This window comes from Salvelinus fontinalis, chromosome 8 (assembly GCF_029448725.1).
Source record: "Salvelinus fontinalis isolate EN_2023a chromosome 8, ASM2944872v1, whole genome shotgun sequence".
NCBI classification, from domain to species: Eukaryota; Metazoa; Chordata; class Actinopteri; order Salmoniformes; family Salmonidae; genus Salvelinus; species Salvelinus fontinalis.
In genome coordinates this window covers 27,823,036-27,845,042 of record NC_074672.1, presented here as the reverse complement: position 1 = coordinate 27,845,042, position 22,007 = coordinate 27,823,036, and the positions used below count along the sequence as shown (strand labels likewise).

At 43.2% G+C, this 22,007-nt stretch overlaps 2 protein-coding genes across 2 annotated transcripts; both read left to right on the top strand.

Moving 5' to 3' along the window:
- Positions 1–5,127: 5,127 nt before the first annotated feature.
- LOC129861012 (androgen-dependent TFPI-regulating protein-like) lies at positions 5,128–12,551 on the top strand. Its single transcript, XM_055932021.1, has 6 exons — positions 5,128–5,382; positions 5,598–5,747; positions 5,901–6,002; positions 11,174–11,289; positions 11,449–11,621; positions 11,827–12,551. The coding sequence occupies exons 1-6, from the start codon at positions 5,143–5,145 to the stop codon at positions 11,850–11,852; spliced, it is 807 nt and encodes a 268-aa protein (XP_055787996.1). The 5' UTR covers positions 5,128–5,142; the 3' UTR covers positions 11,853–12,551.
- A 106-nt stretch (positions 12,552–12,657) lies between these two features.
- On the top strand, positions 12,658–20,735 carry LOC129861011 (protein tyrosine phosphatase domain-containing protein 1-like). The gene is made up of 9 exons (XM_055932020.1): positions 12,658–14,790; positions 15,316–15,481; positions 15,575–15,655; positions 15,762–15,883; positions 15,980–16,117; positions 16,226–17,268; positions 17,560–17,754; positions 18,171–18,281; positions 18,368–20,735. The coding sequence occupies exons 1-9, from the start codon at positions 14,781–14,783 to the stop codon at positions 18,500–18,502; spliced, it is 2,001 nt and encodes a 666-aa protein (XP_055787995.1). The 5' UTR covers positions 12,658–14,780; the 3' UTR covers positions 18,503–20,735.
- Positions 20,736–22,007: the final 1,272 nt, after the last annotated feature.

Here is a 22,007-nt window from a genome sequence, read left to right as displayed (position 1 = left end):
CGCTGTGGTGCATCCACTACCATATTGTCACTAGCATCACTTATTTTCTCAATTATTTTAATTGCCTTTCTATAGGAGATTCGAATGGTTGCTCTAACTTTTGCCACCCCAATCTCCTTCACCTTTACAGGGAACTCCAGGAACTCGGGATCATGATCCCCACCACCACCATCTGACATAACCAAGCTTCTCATGCGTAGGTAGATGCTCTATATCAAAAAACAACAGGATGGACAGACTTTCTTATTTTTCTCCATTCACGCGGTGGGTCAGATGCCGGGCAGCAACCACACCAGGAATTCTCTTCAGGTATTCAAATTGAACCCCTGCGATGACTCCTTTGACAGGTGCTCTACTCCAAAGTTCAAAGGACGAAACTTCTGTTGTTTGGATTCTTTTGAGGTCCACTGCAATCTTCCTCTGTTCTTCAGAAATACAATGAGTTGAAAATAAGACCACTCCTGGTCACTTTGACAGACTTTTTTGTTACAGTTTTCGACACTACTGTTGTCCATTCAGGACATCCATTTTCACCAACTGCTAGACACACTGCTTGATTCAAACTCAGCATCCACTTCCCCACACATGTCTGTCTGAAGCATCATTATACACAAGACCTGCACCCAGACCTCTACTGTGTTCTTTGTTTTTTTTCTCTCTCTCTTGTGTTCTGCCCGCTTTTTGCAACGCACCAATCAACTCAATCCAATCGCTCTGCAGTGCATCACAAATAGAAGGCTCATAATAGCCAATCACATCACAGGACTTGCCAATGATAGGAACTTGTTAGTTCGTCCTACACTCCAGTGAAAGTGACCAATCGAAGATTTCTAGACACGCACCCGCCTTTAAGCCTGCCCCCATCAGCCGAGGTCCAACCCCAAAACTGCCAAGATTTGAGAGAACAATTTGAGAAATTGAGAGAGAAAACTTTACAATGATAAATTACTATTGCTGGTAGACAATTTTATGCTTTCATATAAAGTTTTAGACGTTTGAATCACGTTTCTTTGCTTACAGTTCTATATGTACTGTTTAAGAAATGTCTATTTTTGAGCTGTGGCAATGATGTTCTGCTCGCTCAATGTCACAGTTGCAAACTCTCAAATTTAATCTGCGCTCTCGGCGGGCATGTATACTTCTGGGACCTGTCCTGACCTCTGCTTGGTCGACCAACTTTCTTCTCTCGACTGTTTGCTTGCGCAATGATGTTTCATTTTACTCGCGTGCGCCATCTAGTGCTCGTTTAATTTTTTAATTGGATTTGACACCTTACCCCGTAGCCGACGATGCTGTAGAAATGATGACGAGCAAGTTACGCACCCTGAGGACATTGCAACATTCTATTTGTGCTGTTGCACGCGATGTAATATTAGTCATAATGTGAACTGTACCGTGCGCTTACTGTTGTTAGTTAGTATTGTTTTTGTCTCTGGCGGTTAAAATCGTTACATTGGATCTTTTTGACCGTTGAGGAGTACTGCACCCGGCCTCTAGGTTGCGTCATTGATGTACGTTTAGGTTCTTTGCTGCACACTGCTACACGGATTCCAAAGATTTGATAACTAACCCAATATAGACCACAGCCTGTCGTTTCCAATGAGAACATATTAATCATAGTGGGTAGAAAAAAAGCTAGTTATAATTGTAATGGCTTAGCAGATAATAAGAAAAGAAGAACAATATTTACCTGGCTCAAAGAGAAGAAATATAGGAATATAGAATATAGAATAGGAAACTCATTCTACAATTTTAGATGAAGGTGAGTGGAAAATGGACTGAAATGTACTTCTCCCATGGGTAAAGAAACTCAAAAGGGGTGATGATATTAATTAACAGTCATTTTGATCTGAATGTGCAAATTGTCAAAACAGATCTGCAAGGTAGATGATTTTAAATATGTTATTGGATCATAAACAGATATGGCTCATTAACCTTTACGGACCAAATAATGATGATCATCGCTTATTTGAAAATATATATAGTACATTATCAATCATGCAAGCAATACAAGACTCTATTATTATGGTGGGAGATTATAATACTGTTTTAAATACCTTAATGGACTGTAAAGGAAATCACACTACAAACTATGACCCTCATGCTCTTAAGAAAATCATGAATGTCATGGAAATATTGGAACTAGTAGATATATGGAGGCTTAAATAACCTGACCTACTGAGATATACATAGCGGACGATCAATCAATCTCGTAGTCTTGACTTCTTTATTATATCATTCTTGTTGGCACCATAAGTGAAAAAAGTGGTGATAGGGGATAGAATGTGGTCGAACCATCAGATAATTGGCATATACGTTACTCTTGCTGAATTAAAGCCTTTAAGTCCGGGAAACCTCCAGGGCTGGATGGTATACCAGTTGAGGTATACCAAACCTTTTTTGATATACTCAGAAGATGTTATTAGCATGTTTTAATCACTCATATGCAAATGGTAGATTATCAAACACTCAACAAGGTCTGATTTCATTATTACTGAAACAGGATACAAGTGGGAAATATAAAGATCCAGTCCATTAAAAAAATTGGAGCCTCCTTACAGTTGTGTTGTGATGCAAAAATGCTTGTAAAATGTATAGAGTATAGAATTAAAAAGGTATTGTCGAACATTATTCATTCTAATCAGACAGGTTTTTTACAGGGATGATACTGTAACGACCCTGGGTTTATAAGCGCGGAAATCGACTCTGCCGCTTGAGCATGCTTTTGCGGCACAGTCGATAGCGCGCCGGACCTCGGGCTAGGAGGTCGAGGGTTCGAGACCTGCTCCCTGCTGTTTCATTACACTGGTGTCGGAAGTGATCGGACCTCGCCAGTCAATAGCGCGCCGGACCTCGGGCTAGAAGGTCGAGGGTTCGAGACCTGCTCCTTGCTGTTTCATTACATTGGTGTCAGAAGTGATCGGACCTTGCATCCACGACAGTGCGTGTGCTTGGCCGGTGAGCGTGTTCCTGTAAGACGTAAAGTCGCAAGCTAGCGCGAGGACGCGCTCTTTGAAAGGAGGGGCTAGTGTAACGACCCTGGGTTTATAAGCGCGGAAATCGACTCTGCCGCTTGAGCATGCTTTTGCGGCACAGTCGATAGCGCGCCGGACCTCGGGCTAGGAGGTCGAGGGTTCGAGACCTGCTCCCTGCTGTTTCATTACAATACATTGGAGATAAGACTTTGAAAAGCCTTTTGATAAAGTACGACTGGAGTTTATATATAAATGCCTGGAACATTTCAATTTTGGAGAATCACTTATAAAATGGGTAAAAAATTATGTATAGTAACCCTATAGTAACCCTGTAAATAATGGCTACATCTCAGAAAGTTTTTAACTGTCAAGAGGAGTGAAGCAAGGTTGCCCACTATTGGCATATCTATTTATTATGGCCATTGAAATGTTAGCTATTAATTTCAGATCCAACAATAATATCAAGGGATTAGAAATACAGTGCTAAAAACCAAGGTGTCATTGTACACTAATGATGAATGTTTTCTTTTAAATCTACAACTTGGATCCCTCCACAGCCTCATGGAGGATCTAGATCATTTTTATAACCTCTCTGGATTACAACCAAATTATGATAATTCTACTATATTATGTATTGGATCACAAAAAAATACTACTTTTACTTTCCATGTAGTTTACCAATAAAATGGTCTGATGGTGATGTGGATATACTCGGTATACATATCCCGAAAGAAATACATGATTTCACTCCAATACATTTTTATAGAAAGTTTGCAAAAATAGATAAGATCTTGCTACCATGGAAAGGTAAATAACTTTCTATTTGTGGAAAAATCACCCGGATTATCTATTTAGTCATATCCCAGTTTACCTATTTGTTCATGGTCTTACCTACACCTAGCAAACAGTTTTAAACATTTTATGAGAAAAAAAGATTCCATTTTATTTGGAAAGGCAAGCCAGACAAAATGAAACTGGCCTATTTATATAATGAATTTAATTCGACCTCCCACTAAAGGCTTCAGTCATACAAAAGTTATACTTAAATCCAAACTGGTTCTCTAGCAAATTAGTAAGAATGTCTCACCCTATGTTCAAGAAATGCCTTTTTCCCATTATTCAAATTACAACCTCTCACTTTCAGTTATTTGAAAAGGAGATAATCTCTTAAATATCACTATTTTTTAAAACAAGCCTTAGAAAGTTGCTTGTAATTTCAATTTAATCCACCAGAAAAGACAGAACAAATAATACAACAAATATTGTGGTTAAACTCCGATATACTAACTGATTAAAAAAAACATTATTTATTGATTTAAAAAAAAAAAGTATAATCTTCGTAAATTATATCATAAAAACAACGGGTGTCATACATGCAGCTAACTAAAACATATATTTATAGATTGCAAAATGGTTGGGAAGACATTTTTGACCCGATTCCATGGCACATGGTTTATTGAACTGAGACGCAAAAAGACCCAGATTCAAAATGTTGCATTTTTCAATTTAAACTATTATACAGAATTCTTGCAACCAACAACATTTTATTTATATGGGGGATACAGCCTTCCCAGAGCAGCAGATTTTGCTGCGAAGAGGCAGAATCATTAGATCATTTGTTTTGGTACTGTCCATATGTAGCTTGTTTTTGGTCACAGGTCCAGGAATGACTAAAGAATTGCAATATTTACCTGGAGCTAACCCTGCAGATAGCACTACTTGGGGATCTGAAATGTCATAGTCAATCGATCAACAATATAATAATACTTTTTGCAATTTTTTTTATTTAAAATTGAAAGGCTCAGAACTTTTGAGAAACGTCACAGCACAGATGTAAAATATATGGCAACTAGACATCTAATATGGATGTTGTTAATAAGAGACAGATGGGAGGGCTTGAATTGAGCTGAAGGTTGGGACTAATAGCAACTAATAACAGCAAGATAAATAATTTCAAACATACTGTGCCCGTAAAACGTATATAGGTTAAGAACTTATTTGAAAGAGCACAGTTTGAAAGATATGGCAAATATAAATTAAACTGGATGGACATCATAACTATATGGGAGAGGTTAGAGGGTAGAGGAAGGACAAGAGTTAAAAACAAACAAACGGCCACTGGGCTTCCTCTCGTCATTATATGGTAGAGAGTGGAAACGGAAACCGGATGCTTCACATTTATACATCCGGTGAAATATCTGTCTCATTGTTCTATCTGTGCGGAAGCTCAAAAGCTGTCAAAATGGCTACGAACATGTCATGGGGATCATATCTCCTCATTCATGTAGTAATATTTTCATGGTATGTCTTTACCTTATCGGCGAATTGCTCATTGAAAATCACACAGGGCCACCCAGGAGCTAAAACATACGGAGGCCGCTGGAAATATCTGACTTTCCTCAATCTGGTGAGTGTGGTTGGTGGCTATGTTATGTTAGAAAATGTTAGAAATAGTTTACACATCCGCGTTATTGTATTACCCTACATAATCTTTTACCTTGCTGTGGCTTCGAGCCAAGTGAGACAATTCTATAATTGCATTGCTGTGTTATATAGCCATATTGCTAGAGGCGGTGTCCTAAGTAAGGGTAGTCTAACCATTTCTGCATCATTTCTCCCAAGGTTTTGCAGACAGTGTTCTTCGGACTCGTTGTTTTGATTGACATTATCCACCTGATATTGCCATCCAAAAATTTGAGGTGTGGTGTACCTCTCCTCTTAGTGAAATTAAGAGACACCCTTTTCACTATTTGGGCTTTTCCTATTGGGACAGTAAGTGCCTTTAATGTCTATATTTATATTGTGTGTGTGTGCACATTTGACTACATTTATGACGTGTATAATCAACACTACATCTAAACTGGTATTACTGAAAACATGTATTTGGACATAATAACCAATTTACTCTTCATTTCTAATCCCCAGTTTGTGTTCTTGTCCTTCTGGTCAATATATCACTACAACAGAGAGCTGGTGTTTCCAAAGTTTCTTGATGACATTATTCCTATCTGGTTGAACCATGCTATGGTAAGTGTCACAATCATGTGCACGTACTGCACATGGTGGACTTTGTACTGACTGTGTGATCCCAATGTATTCTGTTAAATATGGGGCTGTATCCAATTGGTTGTGCAGGTCAGTGTGGCTTTGTATCACATGGATCTTTGAAGAAGTCATGTCCTAGTAATTCAAGGGTAGAGGTTTCTGAATAGGGTTATGGTCAGATTCACATGCTTTGAACAGTGTCTCTGATCTTTCAATTATGGTTGCATTTCACATGAATTAATGTAGCCAGTCACACAACAATGTGGTGTTGCCAGTGTTTTCCAACCAACGGAGCCATCCAGACTACATTAGTAATCTGTCAGCACAATGGACACACCTCTCACTCTGTGGCCTCTGTCTCCACTGCACCTGTACTGTACACACCTGGTCAGTTTTACAATTTTAACAGTAGAATACCTTGTCAGAACTGGTTTTAACACATTGCGAGCTGTACAGGATGGCACCGACAGAGTTGGTCGCCTAGCTTTGCATTCTTAGGAAACTATGCAGTATTTACTTTTTTTATTTATTATATCTTGCACTGTTACCCCAAGAAATATTAAGTCTTATCACATACAGTCAGGAAGAACTATTGGATATAAGAGCAATGTCAACTTACCAACATTACGACCAGGAATACGACTTTCCCGAAGCAGATCCTCTGTTTGGACCACCACCCAGGACAATGGATCGGACCCCAGTAGGCGACCCAAAACAACGGCGCCGCAGAAGGAACAGACGGAGCGGTCTTCTGGTCAGGCTTCGTGGAGGGGCACATCGCTCACCGCTCCCGAGTATACTACTCGTCAATGTTCAGTCTCTTGACAACAAGGTAGACGAAATTCGAGCAAGGGTTGCCTTCCAGAGAGACATCAGAGATTGTAACAGTCTCTGTTTCTCGGAAACATGGCTCACTCGGGATACGTTATCAGAGTCAGTACAGCCACCCGGTTTCTTCACGCATCGCTCCGACAGAAACAAACATCTCTCTGGTAAGAAGAAGGGCAGGGGTAATCATAATCATAATCTTATGATTATAGAGTCGTGATGTGAGCATAACAACATACAAGAACTCAAGTCCTTTTGTTCACCTGACCTAGAATTCCTTACAATCAAATCAAATTTATTTATATAGCCCTTCTTACATCAGCTGATATCTCAAAGTGCTGTACAGAAACCCAGCCTAAAACCCCAAACAGCAAGCAATGCAGGTGTAGAAGCACGGTGGCTAGGAAACACTCCCTAGAAAGGCCAAAACCTAGGAAGAAACCTAGAGAAGAACCAGACTGAGGGGTGGCCAGTCCTCTTCTGGCTGTGCCGGGTGGAGATTATAACAGAACATGGCCAAGATGTTCAAATGTTCATAAATGACCAGCATGGTCAAAAAAATAATAATCACAGTAGTTGTCGAGGGTGCAGCAAGTCAGCACCTCAGGAGTAAATGTCAGTTGGCTTTTCATAGCCGATCATTAAGAGTATCTCTACCGCTCCTGCTGTCTCTAGAGAGTTGAAAACAGCAGGTCTGGGACAGGTAGCACGTCCGGTGAACAGGTCAGGGTTCCATAGCCGCAGGCAGAACAGTTGAAACTGGAGCAGCAGCATGGCCAGGTGGACTTGGGACAGCAAGGAGTCATCATGCCAGGTAGTCCTGAGGCATGGTCCTAGGGCTCAGGTGCTCCGAGAGAGAGAAAGAAAGAGAGAAAGAGAATTAGAGAGAGCATACTTAAATTCGAACAGGACACCGGATAAGACAGGAGAAGTACTCCAGATATAACAAACTGACCCTAGCCCCCCGACACATAAACTACTGCAGCATAAATACTGGAGGCTGAGACAGGAGGGGTCAGGAGACACTGTGGCCGATGACACCCCCGGACAGGGCCAAACAGGAAGGATATAACCCCACCCACTTTGCCAAAGCACAGCCCCCACACCACTAGAGGGATATCTTCAACCACCAACTTACCATCCTGAGACAAGGCCGAGTATAGCCCACAAAGATCTCCGCCATGGCACAACCCAAGGGGGGGCGCCAACCCAGATAGGAAGACCCCGTCAGTGACTCAACCCACTCAAGTGACGCACCCCTCCTAGGGACGGCATGGAAGAGCACCAGTAAGCCTGTGACTCAGCCCCTGTAATAGGGTTAGAGGCAGAGAATCCCAGTGGAGAGAGGGGAACCGGCCAGGCAGAGACAGCAAGGGCGATTCATTGCTGACCGCATTATCTACCAAGAGAATTATCTTCGATTATAATCACAGCCGTGTATATCCCACCCAAGCAGACACCTCGACGGCCCTGAAAGCACTTCATTGGACTCTATGTAAACTAGAAACCGCATATCCTGAGGCTGCATTATTGTAGCTGGGTATTTTAACAAAGCAAATCTGAAAACAAGGTTCCCTAAATTTTATCAGCATATCGAATGCGCGACCCGGGCTGGCAGCATTCTGGATCATTGTTACTCTAACTTCCGCAACGCATACAAAGCCCTCCCTCGCTCTCCTTTCGGCACATCTGACTACGACTCCATTTTGTTGTTCCCAGCATATAGACAGAAACTAAATCAGGAAACGCCTGGGCTCAGGTCTGTTCAACGCTGGTCCACGCTTCAAGATTGCTTCGATCACGTGGATTGGGATATGTTCCGGATAGCCTCAGACAAACATTTTTGATGTATACGCTGATTCGGTGAGCGAGTTTATTATCAAGTGCATCAGGGATGTTGTACCCACAGCGACTATTAAAACCTTCCCCAACCAGAAACTGTGGATTGATGGCAGCATTCGCGCAAAGCTGAAAGCCCGAACCATTGCTTTTAATCATGGCAAGGCGACCGGAAACATGACCGAATACAAACAGTGTAGCTATTCCCTCTGCAAGGCAATCAAACAAGCTAAGCATCAGTATAGAGACAAAGTAGAGTCGCAATTCAACGGCTCAGACACGAGATGTATGTGGCAGGGTCTACAGTCAATCGCGGATTACAAAAGGAAAACCAGCCCCGTCGAGGACACTGACGTCTTGCTCCCCGACAAACTAAACAACTTCTTTGCTCGCTTTGAAGACAATACAGTGCCACTGACACGGCCCATTCCCAAAACCTGCGGGCTCTCCTTCACCACAGCCAACGTGAGTAAAACATTTAAACGTGTTAACCCTCGCAAGGCTGCCAGCCCAGACGGCATCCCTAGCCGCGTCCTCAGAGCATGCGCAGACCAGCTGGCTGGTGTGTTTACGGACGTATTCAATCAATCCCTATCCCAGTCTGCTGTTCCCACATGCTTCAAGAGGGCCACCATTGTTCCTGTTCCCAAGAGAGCTAAGGTAACTGAGCTAAATGACTATCGCCCCGGAACACTCACTTCCATCATCATGAAGGGCTTTGAGAGACTTGTCAAGGATCATATCACCTCCACCCTACCTGACACCCTAGACCCACTCCAATTTGCTTATCGCCCCAATAGGTTCACAGACGACGCAATCACACTGCCCTAATCTATCTGGACAAGAGGAATACCTATGTAAGAATGCTGTTCATCGATTACAGCTCAGCATTTAACACCATAGGACCCTGCAAACTCATCTTGAAGCTCGAGACCCTGGGTCTCGACCCAGCCCTGTGCAACTGGGTCCTGGACTTTCTGACGGGCCACCCCCAGGTGGTGAGGGTAGGAAACAACATCGCCACCCCGCTGATCCTCAACACTGGGGCCCCACAAGGGTGCGTTCTCAGCTCTCTCCTGTACTCCCTATTCACCCATGACTGCGTGGCCATGCACGCCTCCAACTCAATCATCAAGTTTGCAGACGACACTACAGTGGTAGGCTTGATTATCAACAACGATGAGACGGCCTACAGGGAGGAGGTGAGAGCCCTCGGAGTGTGGTGTCAGGAAAATAACCTCACACTCAACGTCAACAAAACAAAGGAGATGATCATGGACTTCAGGAAACAGCAGCGGGAGCACCCCCCTATTCACATTGACGGGACAGTAGTGGAGAAGGTGGAAAGTTTTACGTTCCTCGGCATCCACATCACTGACAAACTGAAATGGTCCACCCACACAGACAGCGTGGTGAAGAAGGCGCAACAGCGCCTCTTCAACCTCGGGTGGCTGAAGAAATTTGTCTTGTCACCAAAAACACACAAACTTTTACAGATGCACAATCGAGAGCATCCTGTCGGGCTGTATCACCAACTGGTACGGCAACTGCTCCGCCCACAACCGTAAGGCTCTCCAGAGGGTAGTGAGGTCTGCACAACGCTTCACCGGGGGAAAACTACCTGCCCTCCAGGACACCTACACCACCCGATGTCACAGGAAGGCCAAAAAGATCATCAAGGACAACAACCACCCGAGCCACTGCCTGTTCACCCCGCTATCATCCAGAAGGTGAGGTCAGTACAGGTGCATCAAAGCTGGGACCAAGAAGTTGTTTTTCAGTATCTATCTCAAGGCCATCAGACTGTTAAACAGCCATCACTAACATTGAGTAGCTGCTGCCAACATACTGACTCAAATTTCTAGCCATTTTAAAAATTGGATGTAATAAATGTATCACTTGTCACTTTAAACAAGGCCACTTTATATAATGTTTACATACCCTACATTACTCACCTCATACGTATATACTGTATTCTATACCATCTACTGCACCTTGCCTATGCCGCATGGCCAACGCTCATCCATATATTTATATGTACATATTCTTATTCATTCCTTTACACGTGGGAGTTGTTGTGAAATTGTTAGATATTACTGCACGGTCGGAACTAGAAGCACAAGCATTTCGCTACACTCAAATTAACATCTGCTAACCATGTGTATGTGACAATACAATTTGATTTGATTTACAAAAGTCTAACAGACACTTGCTGTAGATGTTTCACAAGCAGGCATTGCTGAGTACATAATGGCCTGACCTCTTCTTCTATTCCTCCAGTCTGTCCTATTGTCTCTCAATCTATTCCAGGTGGTGCATGTTTTTAGTTCTTGCCTAACACTAACATGACATACCCTTGTTTATGTGGCCACAATGCATCAACACATGCAATGAACTATTACACATTTGTTACACGTGGGGCTATGCTGATAGGGTTGGTTTCTGTCAATCTTTATTTCAGTCATGTCTTTTCCCTCTGCTTACAGCATACTGTCACCCTGCCATTGGCGCTGTTGCAGATGTATATTCAGCCTCATAGATATGGCAGCAAGATGAGAGGCCTTCTAGGTCTGTCCGTCTTAGTTGTTCTTTATCTGGGATGGTAAGTAAGGTTCTAGCAATCACATTGTTAAGTTGTTGTGGTTTGACGCAAAATGCTCTGTTTCTTCGATGCCGCCTCTTACTCCTCCACTTCTTGACTGAATGTTATGATACTTTAACAACATTTGGACATCTTCCTACAACCCCCCCCCTCTCTCAGGGTTCTGTGGGTGCACCATGTGGCTGGTATCTGGGTGTACCCCATCATGGAGCGTCTGAGTCCTATGGGCCTGGTGATATTCCTGGGGGTGTCGTCCATCACCATGGCCCCCCTCTACCTGCTGGGGGAGAAACTCAACCACAAGATCTGGAAGAGCACTGCAGTATCTGCAGGTGGGACAGCTCTCTGACTGTATGACAGGAAAATAACCACACTGTTTAGATGCCCCCACCATCTCAATATAGCAGGGTTTCTGTCCTAGAGTACCACGAGGCCTCTGAATTTGCTTTGTCAGGTTGTCAGAAGAGGGGGTTACCTTTGGTGTGTCAGTGTGTTGTTCATTAACTACTCTCTACTCTCGTTCTCTCTCTCTGAAAGGGCCTCAGAGAAAGAAGAAGAAATAAGTGTGTGCTGGCATGTCAGCTGAGAGCCACAGAGGGGATCAGAGAGGAAAGACAAACAGGACCGGTACACCCAGCACTGATCACCTCATCCAAAAAGAGACTGCTGGGTCTCTTGGTGAAGGTAGAAGTTGCCCCTAATCACAGATCTAGAATCAGATTACCTTACCCTCAGTCCTATTTATAACCTTTAGGATTAAACAACTATATCTTATCCTGTATCAATAGTTAGAGTCAACTTGTACCTGCTCAGTATCTCTCAGGCAGCTCTCAGGCAGTGGGCATTATGTGCTTCTATGGTCAGATGCCAAATAATTTTAAGATTCAATTCAGCAATTAGACTTCATTTACTCCACCACAGGATATTGTGCTGTGTCACATTGAGGTAACAGCTCAATATAATATTTTATATTAAGTTGATCCTTTATTGGTTGAGTTAACCCATTGTTCTCTCATCCTACGTGGAGTAATAATATTACAGTATAAATACATTTTGTGATTCTATTACCTTTATCATGATGCTGTTTCACTTGATACGGTACTGTTGGTTGTGAAAGGCACAGTTCCTTATGTGCATTTGTTATTTTACATTTTGAATTAATGTTTATACTGTATGTTGAATTTTAGAACACTATCGTTCCTTATTTAACTTGGAGGGAAGTAAGAACAAGATAAAAATGAAATTAAAAGATTTGAATTATATACATTGATGTGACTCCTTTTATTAGGTGAAATAGTTGACATATTGCAATCTGAGCTGCTTTATAAACAAAGTGAGGATTCATTCTATTTTCCTGCTCTTGAATCCTTGCCTGTCACTGCCATTTGTAGCCAGGTGGTGGAGCCATCAGGTGCATGTTTCTCCTCTGCAGGAAACCACGGTAACCCCCTGGCTATCGGAGGGTACTACTAGCCTTGTCTGAGCCAGAAATGCCAATAGGGCACGAGCCGATCTCCTGTTCCTGTAAAGTGATGCAGTTTTTGTTTACTTAGCGAAAGCGTTCAGATCTAGATTAAGTGTCTAGGGGGAGGGACTAGAGGTTGTTTCTAGACGTTAATTTAGTTGTGTCTGTCCCTGATTAGGCCTGCCTGGACAGCTGTCCCACACTATGATCTCATTCATCAGGCCAGGCTAATCTTCTCAACGATATCCTCTCATCCAGAGGCCATGTATCACCCTCTGTTATGTAAGACTCCTACACAATTAGATATCTGTAGAAAAGAGTACAATTAAGCAGAAAAAGAGTAGAATTTAGTCACAATTTACATATGGAGAGTCTTTGTTCCACTGTAGATGCAACCACACAATATAATTTCACAATGTAACAGCACAGTAATACAATGTTACTAGAGTCATTACATTTTTATTGTGTAGTTACATTGTATCTAAAGTGTTACCAAATTAAAGGTGCATTGTGTCCTCAGAGGATTCAACTAGACTGAAGTACTAAGCTAATCAGATAATACAAGAGATTACAGTAACCTTAAATCCTTCATGAACAACACAATCAGTTAAGTGCAGGACTGTCAATCCGCTAATCAATTTATCATCCTTACCATGTCACACATTCATCTGTTGTGAAAGCCATTGTAAGCAACATGTTCTACCCTACCAGAAGGTTCTATCTTACCAGAGGGACCTCAAGGACACTTTCCCTTCCCAATTACCATTCATTGTTGCAGAATGGCCTGAGATGCGTCAGTGTCGTATCTTTTCCTTAGACGGATCCATAATCAGCTTTCAAGTACCTCAGGTAAGCAAATCATGATCGAACTTGACACTGTGCTTCCTATTTCATTCAGGTCCTGCCCCTTACCTGAATAGGATCGACTCAATCTTCTCTACAGTGTCTGAACCTGGATATCACAGTCAATGACAGTTGCTTCACTTTGGTTGTTAATCCCATCAACCAACAAATGTACCATAGGATTTTCTTTGTGTGTAGGATTGATATACAGTGCAGCATAGCACACTGAATGACTCAATGAGAGTACAGTTAATATTTTGGTGTAAACATACTATACATTGGATGTATTGATTTCTGATCACATGATATCTCTGGATGATTGATCCGACTAACAAGTGTTATCTCAGTGTGGACTGAAGGGAGTTCAAATCTACATTGTCAGAGATGACCAGTCATTTTTGCTCTATTGTGAGGTGGATTGGCCACGGGCTTTTGCCTGTTGAACCTATTTGTACAGTAATGAGATTAGTGGGTTAATCCAGGAGTCAGGAATAGACCTGCTGCTCTTCCTCCTGAGGGAGGTACAGTACATGACTAAGGAGGAGAGAAGAGGAGCGTCCAGGGAGGTGTCTTAACGTCCAGAGCCATGCCACGGTTCAACCTACACCTCTGATGTTCCTCCTTTCTCTGACTCCTCTCAACGGAGGCAGCCCAGGATGCTGTATTCCCATGGATCAAAATACCTGTTCCTGGTGAGATACATGGCACTGCCAGTCCAGAGATGAGCATAACGAATGCAGTGGATGGTGTCGTTGCCAAACCCTAATTTCCAGAGATAATCCAGGCTGATTAACTGAAGACCCGTGGTGGTGCAGGACTACTAAAGCTTAGATTTAAAGCATCTGAGCAGACTACTGTCTGTGGTCCAACGTGGGCATGTGGAGTCGTTTTAGGTTGATGTCTGAAGATGCTGACGATCACTAGCTCCACATCCTTGTTGCTACAGGTGTAAGTGCTGAGGATACTTTATTTGACTATTTCGAGGTTGCTGTTACTTTGTTAATGTGTTTAGGTTTTTATCTTAGACTGTGTATGTGTGTGTGTTTGTGTGTGTGTGTGTGTGTGTGTGTGTGTGTGTGTGTGTACGCATGCCAAGGCACTGCCATGGCAGTGGATGTCTGCCTGAGTATTCCGTCCTCTAGTACTCCACCCTCAGACGAGCAGTGGAGTCCCCTACCGCTTCATGGAGTCAGGTATGCCTATACTATATCATAGAGGATAATATATACTGTTAATAAAACAAATTGTTCAGTATGTATGAAGAGTTGAAATAGGTTTTTGTGTTGCTATTTTTACAGTAATTCAGTTACGTCTGGTGGAGTGTGCCAGGCAGATTAGCTAGCTGTAAATGGCTGAACACCTCATACTTAAGCTTGATACTACTTCTTTACATTGTGAACACCTCATAGTTAAGCTTGACACTACTTATTTACAATGTGCTAATCCAATCACAGATGTTGATTCTGCAGTTGGATTCAGAAAGAAGAAACAATGTAGTGTTTGATTTACCTGTATGGTAGTCCATTGCATGTATCAGTTCTTTCCAACATGTCTCCACAAGCAGACTACAACATAAAATATAATTCTGAGCGGAAACTGCTGAGTTCAGATGGTTGAAGTGACAGAGGACGATATTCTACAAACACCACCATCCCACCACCCTTGATATCACCCCTCATCTCTCCTATAAAATCCCCAATCCTCCCTGTGTCTCCCAGTCAGAACCCCCCGGGCGAATTACACGTTGGTCGGGGAGGTGATACGTCATGTCATACCTGGAACCACACAGTGCTCCATAGGGTGTGGAGGTCTGAACTGCAAGTATGAGGACCCTGACCGCTGGAGCGAGGACGAGCAGGCCATCAAAGGCCTCTACTCCTCCTGGTAGGATTCAGAAAGGCTCTATGAAAATGTGTATGTTGAACGTAAGTGGATTATACCCATACGTTTTATGCAGAAGCATGCCTTTCTTTTCAGGGTCACAGAGAACCTACTTGCCATGGCCAGGCCCTCTACTGCATTAATAGAAAAGTACAACATCATTGACCAATTTAAAAGGTAATTTAATAGATTTACTATTTCATGATTTACTGTCCTCATAAATCAGTTCAATACAGCTAGTAAAGATAAAATAATAGATTCCTAATTCAGTGTGTGTGTGTAGATGTGGCCTAAAGACCGTGATAAACCTGCAGAGACCAGGGGAACACGCCAGCTGTGGTCCCAACACACTGGAACCAGAGAGTGGATTCTCCTACCGACCTGAGGTGTTCATGGAGAATGATAGTAAGTTTATGACTATTTCTCTACAATGAGGAAAACTGAAGCCAAAGGCAAACTTACCATGAGAATGGTAAAATAATGACTGTCCTTATACTCCAGTATATTTCTATAACTTTGGATGGAATGACTACGGGGTGGCCTCCCTCACATCCATCCTGGACATGGTGAAAGTCATGTCCTTTGCGATGCAGGAGGGGAAAATGTCTGTCCACTGTCATGCTGGTCTGGGAAGAACAGGTAATGTACTATAGGACAAAAAAGTTTGACAGTCACAGTAATCAAAATGACTATGCTTTGTGGTCACGACTGACCCTAACGCTGATGGTTTTGCCTGTGTCTTCTCAGGTGTGTTGTTAGCGTGTTACCTGGTCTTTGCCACCAGGATGACCGCTGACCAGGCCATCGTGTTTGTACGTTCTAAACGTCCCAACTCCATCCAAACCAGAGGTCAGCTGTATTGCGTGCGGGAGTTTGCCCAGTTCCTGGTCCCCATCAGGAGTATTTTCTCCTGCGCTGAGCCCAGGACTAACCCAGTCACCCTGTCCCAGTTCCTGACCCGCCAGAGACACATGCTGCACGGCTATGAGCGACGGGAGCTCAGGCACCTGCCCAAGATCATCCATGTGATCTGCAAGCTGCTGCTGGACATCGCTGAGCACCGTCAGGTTATCGAGGAGGACATGCTGGACGTCAATGACATGACCGCCGAGGAGGAGATGGAGTTTGAGCGCTACTACGACTTTGGCTTCACCAAGGGTAGCTTCGGGGGAGGCAGCATGGGGGACCGGCCCCGCTTACCGGGACCCCCAACGAAACACCGACACGCCAACGAACCGGCCCTCTTCTACCACCGCAAGAGCCTGAGCTACAGCGAGTCGGACGTGCAGAGGCTAGGCTCTGAACTCCACCTGCTGACCCAACCTCTCTCCAACTTTCTGTCCGCTAGCAACGTGTCTGTGGCCTGTTCTCCCTCCCTGAACTCCCTGCATAGAACCCTGGCCACGGTCAGCCCTGTCACCACCACGTACAGCTCCCAAAATGGATCCTTCCCCCATGGGTCCCTCTGGGAGCAGAAGAGCCTGGCGGAGGGATCCCCACTCCTAAAGAAGAGGCAGAAAGCCTGCCAGAGCAGCGAGTCTGAGTGCCACCCTAAGCAGAAAACGTTTGGCAGCATGTTGTTTAGGTGGAGGAAGAAGCAGAGGGAGATTTTAGAGAAAAATGAGAATGTGTCCCACGTGTTTCAGATAGAGGAGTCAGAGGTGCCCTTCATCACCATCCAGACAGAGCTGTCCAAGGAGGCCAGGCGGGTGCTGGTGGCCCAGGCCCTGGCTGTGGATCTGGAGCTGGATGGAGAGGAGGAACACAGGGAGAGACTCCACGCCTGGCAGGTAGGAATTCTATATTTAATCGCATCGTTTAAAAAAAATACTGTCCATACAATATACTTATATTTCTATATACTGAAATATTATTAGATGTGTAATGGTACTTATAGAGTAACATAGCACAATTGACAACTCATGTTTACCTGACCCTTATCTGACAACTACATTTGTACATAAAGGAAATTCATATAGGTTTGATTTTCCTTTTTGATACTGCAGTGCCATTAGGTTAACTCCAGTAGGCCTTTTGTGTGCTTGGGCAGCAATGATTGTCTATTTTGTATCTGTTTGCAGTCCGGGTTAAACATGGGAGGGGCGTGGGAGAGGCTGTGTACATTGGAGAAGGACCCGTTTGTGCTCTCTGGGCTGATGTGGACCTGGCTGGAGCAGCTGAAGGAGCCAGTCATCTCCGTCAGAGATGTACAGAAACTGGACCTTAACGACAGTGACCCTGCAAACCCAGAGGCTGTCTTCAAACCACTGGACCAGGTCAGCAGCACTTATTGTAGGCCACATCAGGGCTTCACACTCTGGGCCCAATCATACTGTACATGATAGATCTACCACAGAAAACTTGGACTTGCTAAATACTGTGTGAATCTACTGACTACTTCTGTTCAGTTAACCTATTCATTTGGGTACAGCAGTTGCCTAGAGGTTAGAGCAGCCGAAAGCCCCGGGCCAGGCAACACAAAAATGGGAATTGAACCAAACCTGCAGTTGGAAGGCTGTTGGTCTCTGATCCCATGTACCATCTCCTACCTTGTGCCCTTGAGCAAGGCACTTAAACCCCCCATAATTGCTCCCCACAAAAGGCCCACAGTTTCTGGGGGTGTTCGGAAAGACACAAGACACATTTTCGTTCAACAATAAAGCTGTATTCTATTTGACCACATCCCCTCCAGGCTCCCAGGGAGATGTTGATGTGCATTCTGGACTGTATGGCTCATGTTCTCACAATACCAGAAGAGGTGGAGGCTGCTTTCCTGGAGCGCACCATCAAGGCTTTCACCAAGGTAGAATACTAGAGGATGTAGCGTTCTCCCTTTTAACAACAGTAGTAGTTTAAAGCGGTATAAACAGCTGTTTTGACTCTTCACAGATGGGACAATGCTCAGCGGTGTATCCGGCCATGACAGAGATCCTCAGGCTGGTCCTACATGACATGAGGTTTATAGCCATAGAGGAGGATGAGGTACCATTTATGCCTCCTGGCCCCATTATGCTGACCCCATAGCCCTGCTGGATTCTGTTCCAGACTGTCCCTATGTAGAGACTTGTTATATATTAAACAGCCATATACAGTGGCAAGAAAAAGTATGTGAACCCTTTGGAATTACCTGGACTTCTGCATCAATTGGTCATAAAATTTGATCTGATCTTCATCTAGGTCACAACAATAGACAAACACATTCTGCTTAAACTAATGACACACAAACAATTATATGTTTTCATGTCTTTATTGAACACACACCATGTAAACATTCGAAGTGCAGGGTGGGAAAAGTATGTGAACTCTTGGATTTAAAAACTGGTTGACCCTCCGTTGGCAGCATAACCTCAAGCAAACGTTTTCTGTAGTTGCGGATCAGACCTGCACAGCGGTCAGGAGGAGAATTTTGAACCATTCCTCTTTACAAAACTGTTTCAGTTCAGCAATATTCTTGGGATGTCTGGTGTGAACTGCTCTCTTGAGGTCATGCCACAGCATCTCAATCGGGTTGAGGTCAGGACTCTGACTGGTCCATCCCAGAAGGCGTATTTTCTTCTGTTGAAGTCATTCTGTTGTTGATTTACTTCTGTGTTTTACGTCGTTGTCCTGTTGCATCACCTAACTTCTGTTGCGCTTCAATTGGCGGACAGATAGCCTTACATTCTCCTGCAAAATGTCTTGCTAAACTTGGGAATTAATTTTTCCGTCAATGATAGCAAGCTGTCCAGGCCCTGAGGCAGCAAAGCAGCTCCAAACCATGATGCTCCTTTCACCATACTTTACAGTTGGGATGAGGTTTTGATGTTGGTGTGCTGTGCCTTTTTTTCTCCACACATAGTGTTGTGTGTTCCTTCCAAACAACTCAACTTTAGTTTCATCTGTCCACATAATATTTTGCCAGTAGCGCTGTGGAACATCCAGATGCTCTTTTGCGAACTTCAGATGTGCAGCAATGTTTTTTTTGGACAGCAGTGGCTTCTTCCGTGGTGTCCTCCCATGAACACCATTCTTGTTTAGTGTTTTACGTATTGTAGACTCGTCAACAGAGATGTTAGCATGTTCCAGAGATTTTTGTAAGTCTTTAGCTGACACTCTAGGATTCTTCTTAACCTCATTGAGCATTCTGCGCTGTGCTCTTGCAGTCATCTCTGCAGGACGGCCACTCCTAGGGAAAGTAGCAACAGTGCTGAACTTTCTCCATTTACAGACAGTTTGTCTTACCGTGGACTGATGAACATCAAGACTTTTAGAGATACTTTTGTAACCCTTTCCAGCTTTATCCAAGTCAACATTTCTTAATCTTAGGTCTTCTGAGATCTCTCTTGTTCGAGGCATGGTTCACATCAGGCAATGCTTCTTGTGAGTAGCAAACTCAAATTTGGAAGGGTTTTTATATGGCAAGGCAGCTCTAACCAACATCTCCAATCTCGTCTCATTGATTGGACTCCTGACTCCAAATAGCTTTTGGAGGAGTCATTAGCCTAGGGGTTCACATACTTTTTCCAACCTAGACTGTGAATGTTTAAATGATGTATTCAATATAATTTGTGTGTTATTAGTTTAAGCAGACTGTTTGTCTGTTTTTGTGACTTTGATGAAGATCAGATCTAATTTTATGACCAATTTATGCAGAAATCCAGATAATTCCAAAGGGTTCACATACTTTTTCTTGCCACTGTATGTTGTGCCTTCCTGCGCAGTTTGGGTTGTTTTGAATCCACAGTTTTTGTTATTTTGTCATCACATATTGTACTTTAAGTGTATTGTATATAATATATGATTTGTTTACCTCAATATTGTACAGTTACAATGCAGACCCAAAGAAATGCAGTTTATTTCAGAGTTTAAAATTAAAGTGTCAGTTTGGTTTTGTTAAGCAGATCAAGGTGGAGTATTTGTTACAGTATATGCCTTAAAGACTTGTAGTTATATTGAACATGTAACATCCAACACAACACACTTCATCTCCACATAAAGCCAGCTCAGTGATTATCACCATCCCTGTACAGAAATGTGGTATTACACAAAAATAAAGTATCATGGCACGGTAAACTGCAATGGTTTTCCCATTCATTCGTGCATGGGCAGGCTTAACATAATGGCAATATTCATCTGCATTAGTTATTGATTACAATGTCAATTGCATAAACAAATGGTTTATAAAGCAGGCACAATAGCAGTGATTAAACTAGTCTTAAACAGTGGTGGAAAAAAGACCCAATTTTCATACTTGAGTAAAAGTAAAGGTACAGTTGAAGTCGGAAGTTTTTATTTATTTCACCTTTATTTAACCAGGTAGGCTAGTTGAGAACAAGTTCTCATTTACAACTGCAACCTGGCCAAGATGAAGCAAAGCAGTTCGACACATACAACAACAGAGTTACACATGGAGTAAAAACAAACATATAATCAATAATACAGTAGAATAAATATATACAGCATGTGCAAATGAGGTAGGATAAGAGAGGTAAGGCAATAAATAGGCCATGGTGGCGAAGTAATTACAATATAGCAATTAGACACTGGAATGGTAGAATGTGCAGAAGATGAATGTGCAAGTAGAGATACTGAAGTGCAAAGGAGCAAGTTAAATAAATTAATACAGTATGAGAATGAGGTAGATTGGATGGGCTATTTACAGATGAGCTATGTACAGGTGCAGTGATCTGTGAGCTGCTCTGACAGCTGGTGCTTAAAGCTAGTGAGGGAGGTAAGAGTCTCCAGCTTTAGTGATTTTTGCAGTTTGTTTCAGTCATTGGCAGCAGAGAACTGGAAGGAGAGGCGGCCAAAGGAAGAATTGGCTTTGGGGGTGACCGGTGAGATATACCTGTTGGAGCGTGTGCTACGGGTGGGTGCTGCTATGGTGACCAGTGAGCTGAGATAAGGCACGGGCTTTACCTAGCAGAGACTTGTAGATAACCTGTACCCGGTGGGTTTGGCGACGAGTATGAAGCGAGGGCCAGCCAACGAGAGCGTACAGGTCTCAGTGGTGGGTAGTATATGGGGCTTTGATGACAAAACGGATGGCACCGTGATAGACTCCATCCAATTTGCTGAGTAGAGTGTTGGAGGCTATTTTATAGATGACATCGCCGAAGTCGAGGATCGGTAGGATGGTCAGTTTTACGAGGGTATGTTTGGCAGCATGAGTGAAGGATGCTTTGTTGCGATATAGGAAGCTGTTTCTATATTTAATTTTGGATTGGAGATGCTTAATGTCAGTCTGGAAGGAGAGTTTACAGTCTAACCAGACACCTAGGTAATTGTAGTTGTCCACGTATTCTAAGTCAGAGCCGTCCAGAGTAGTGATGCTGGACTGACGGGCTGGTGCGGGCAGTGATCGAGTGAATAGCATGCTTTTAGTTTTACTTGCATTTAAGAGCAGTTGGAGGCCATGGAAGTAGAGTTGTATGGCATTGAAGCTCGTCTGGAGGTTAGTTAACACAGTGTCCAAAGAGGGGCCAGAAGTATACAGAATGGTGTCGTCTGCGTAGAGGTGGATCAGAGAATCACCAGCAGCAAGAGCAAC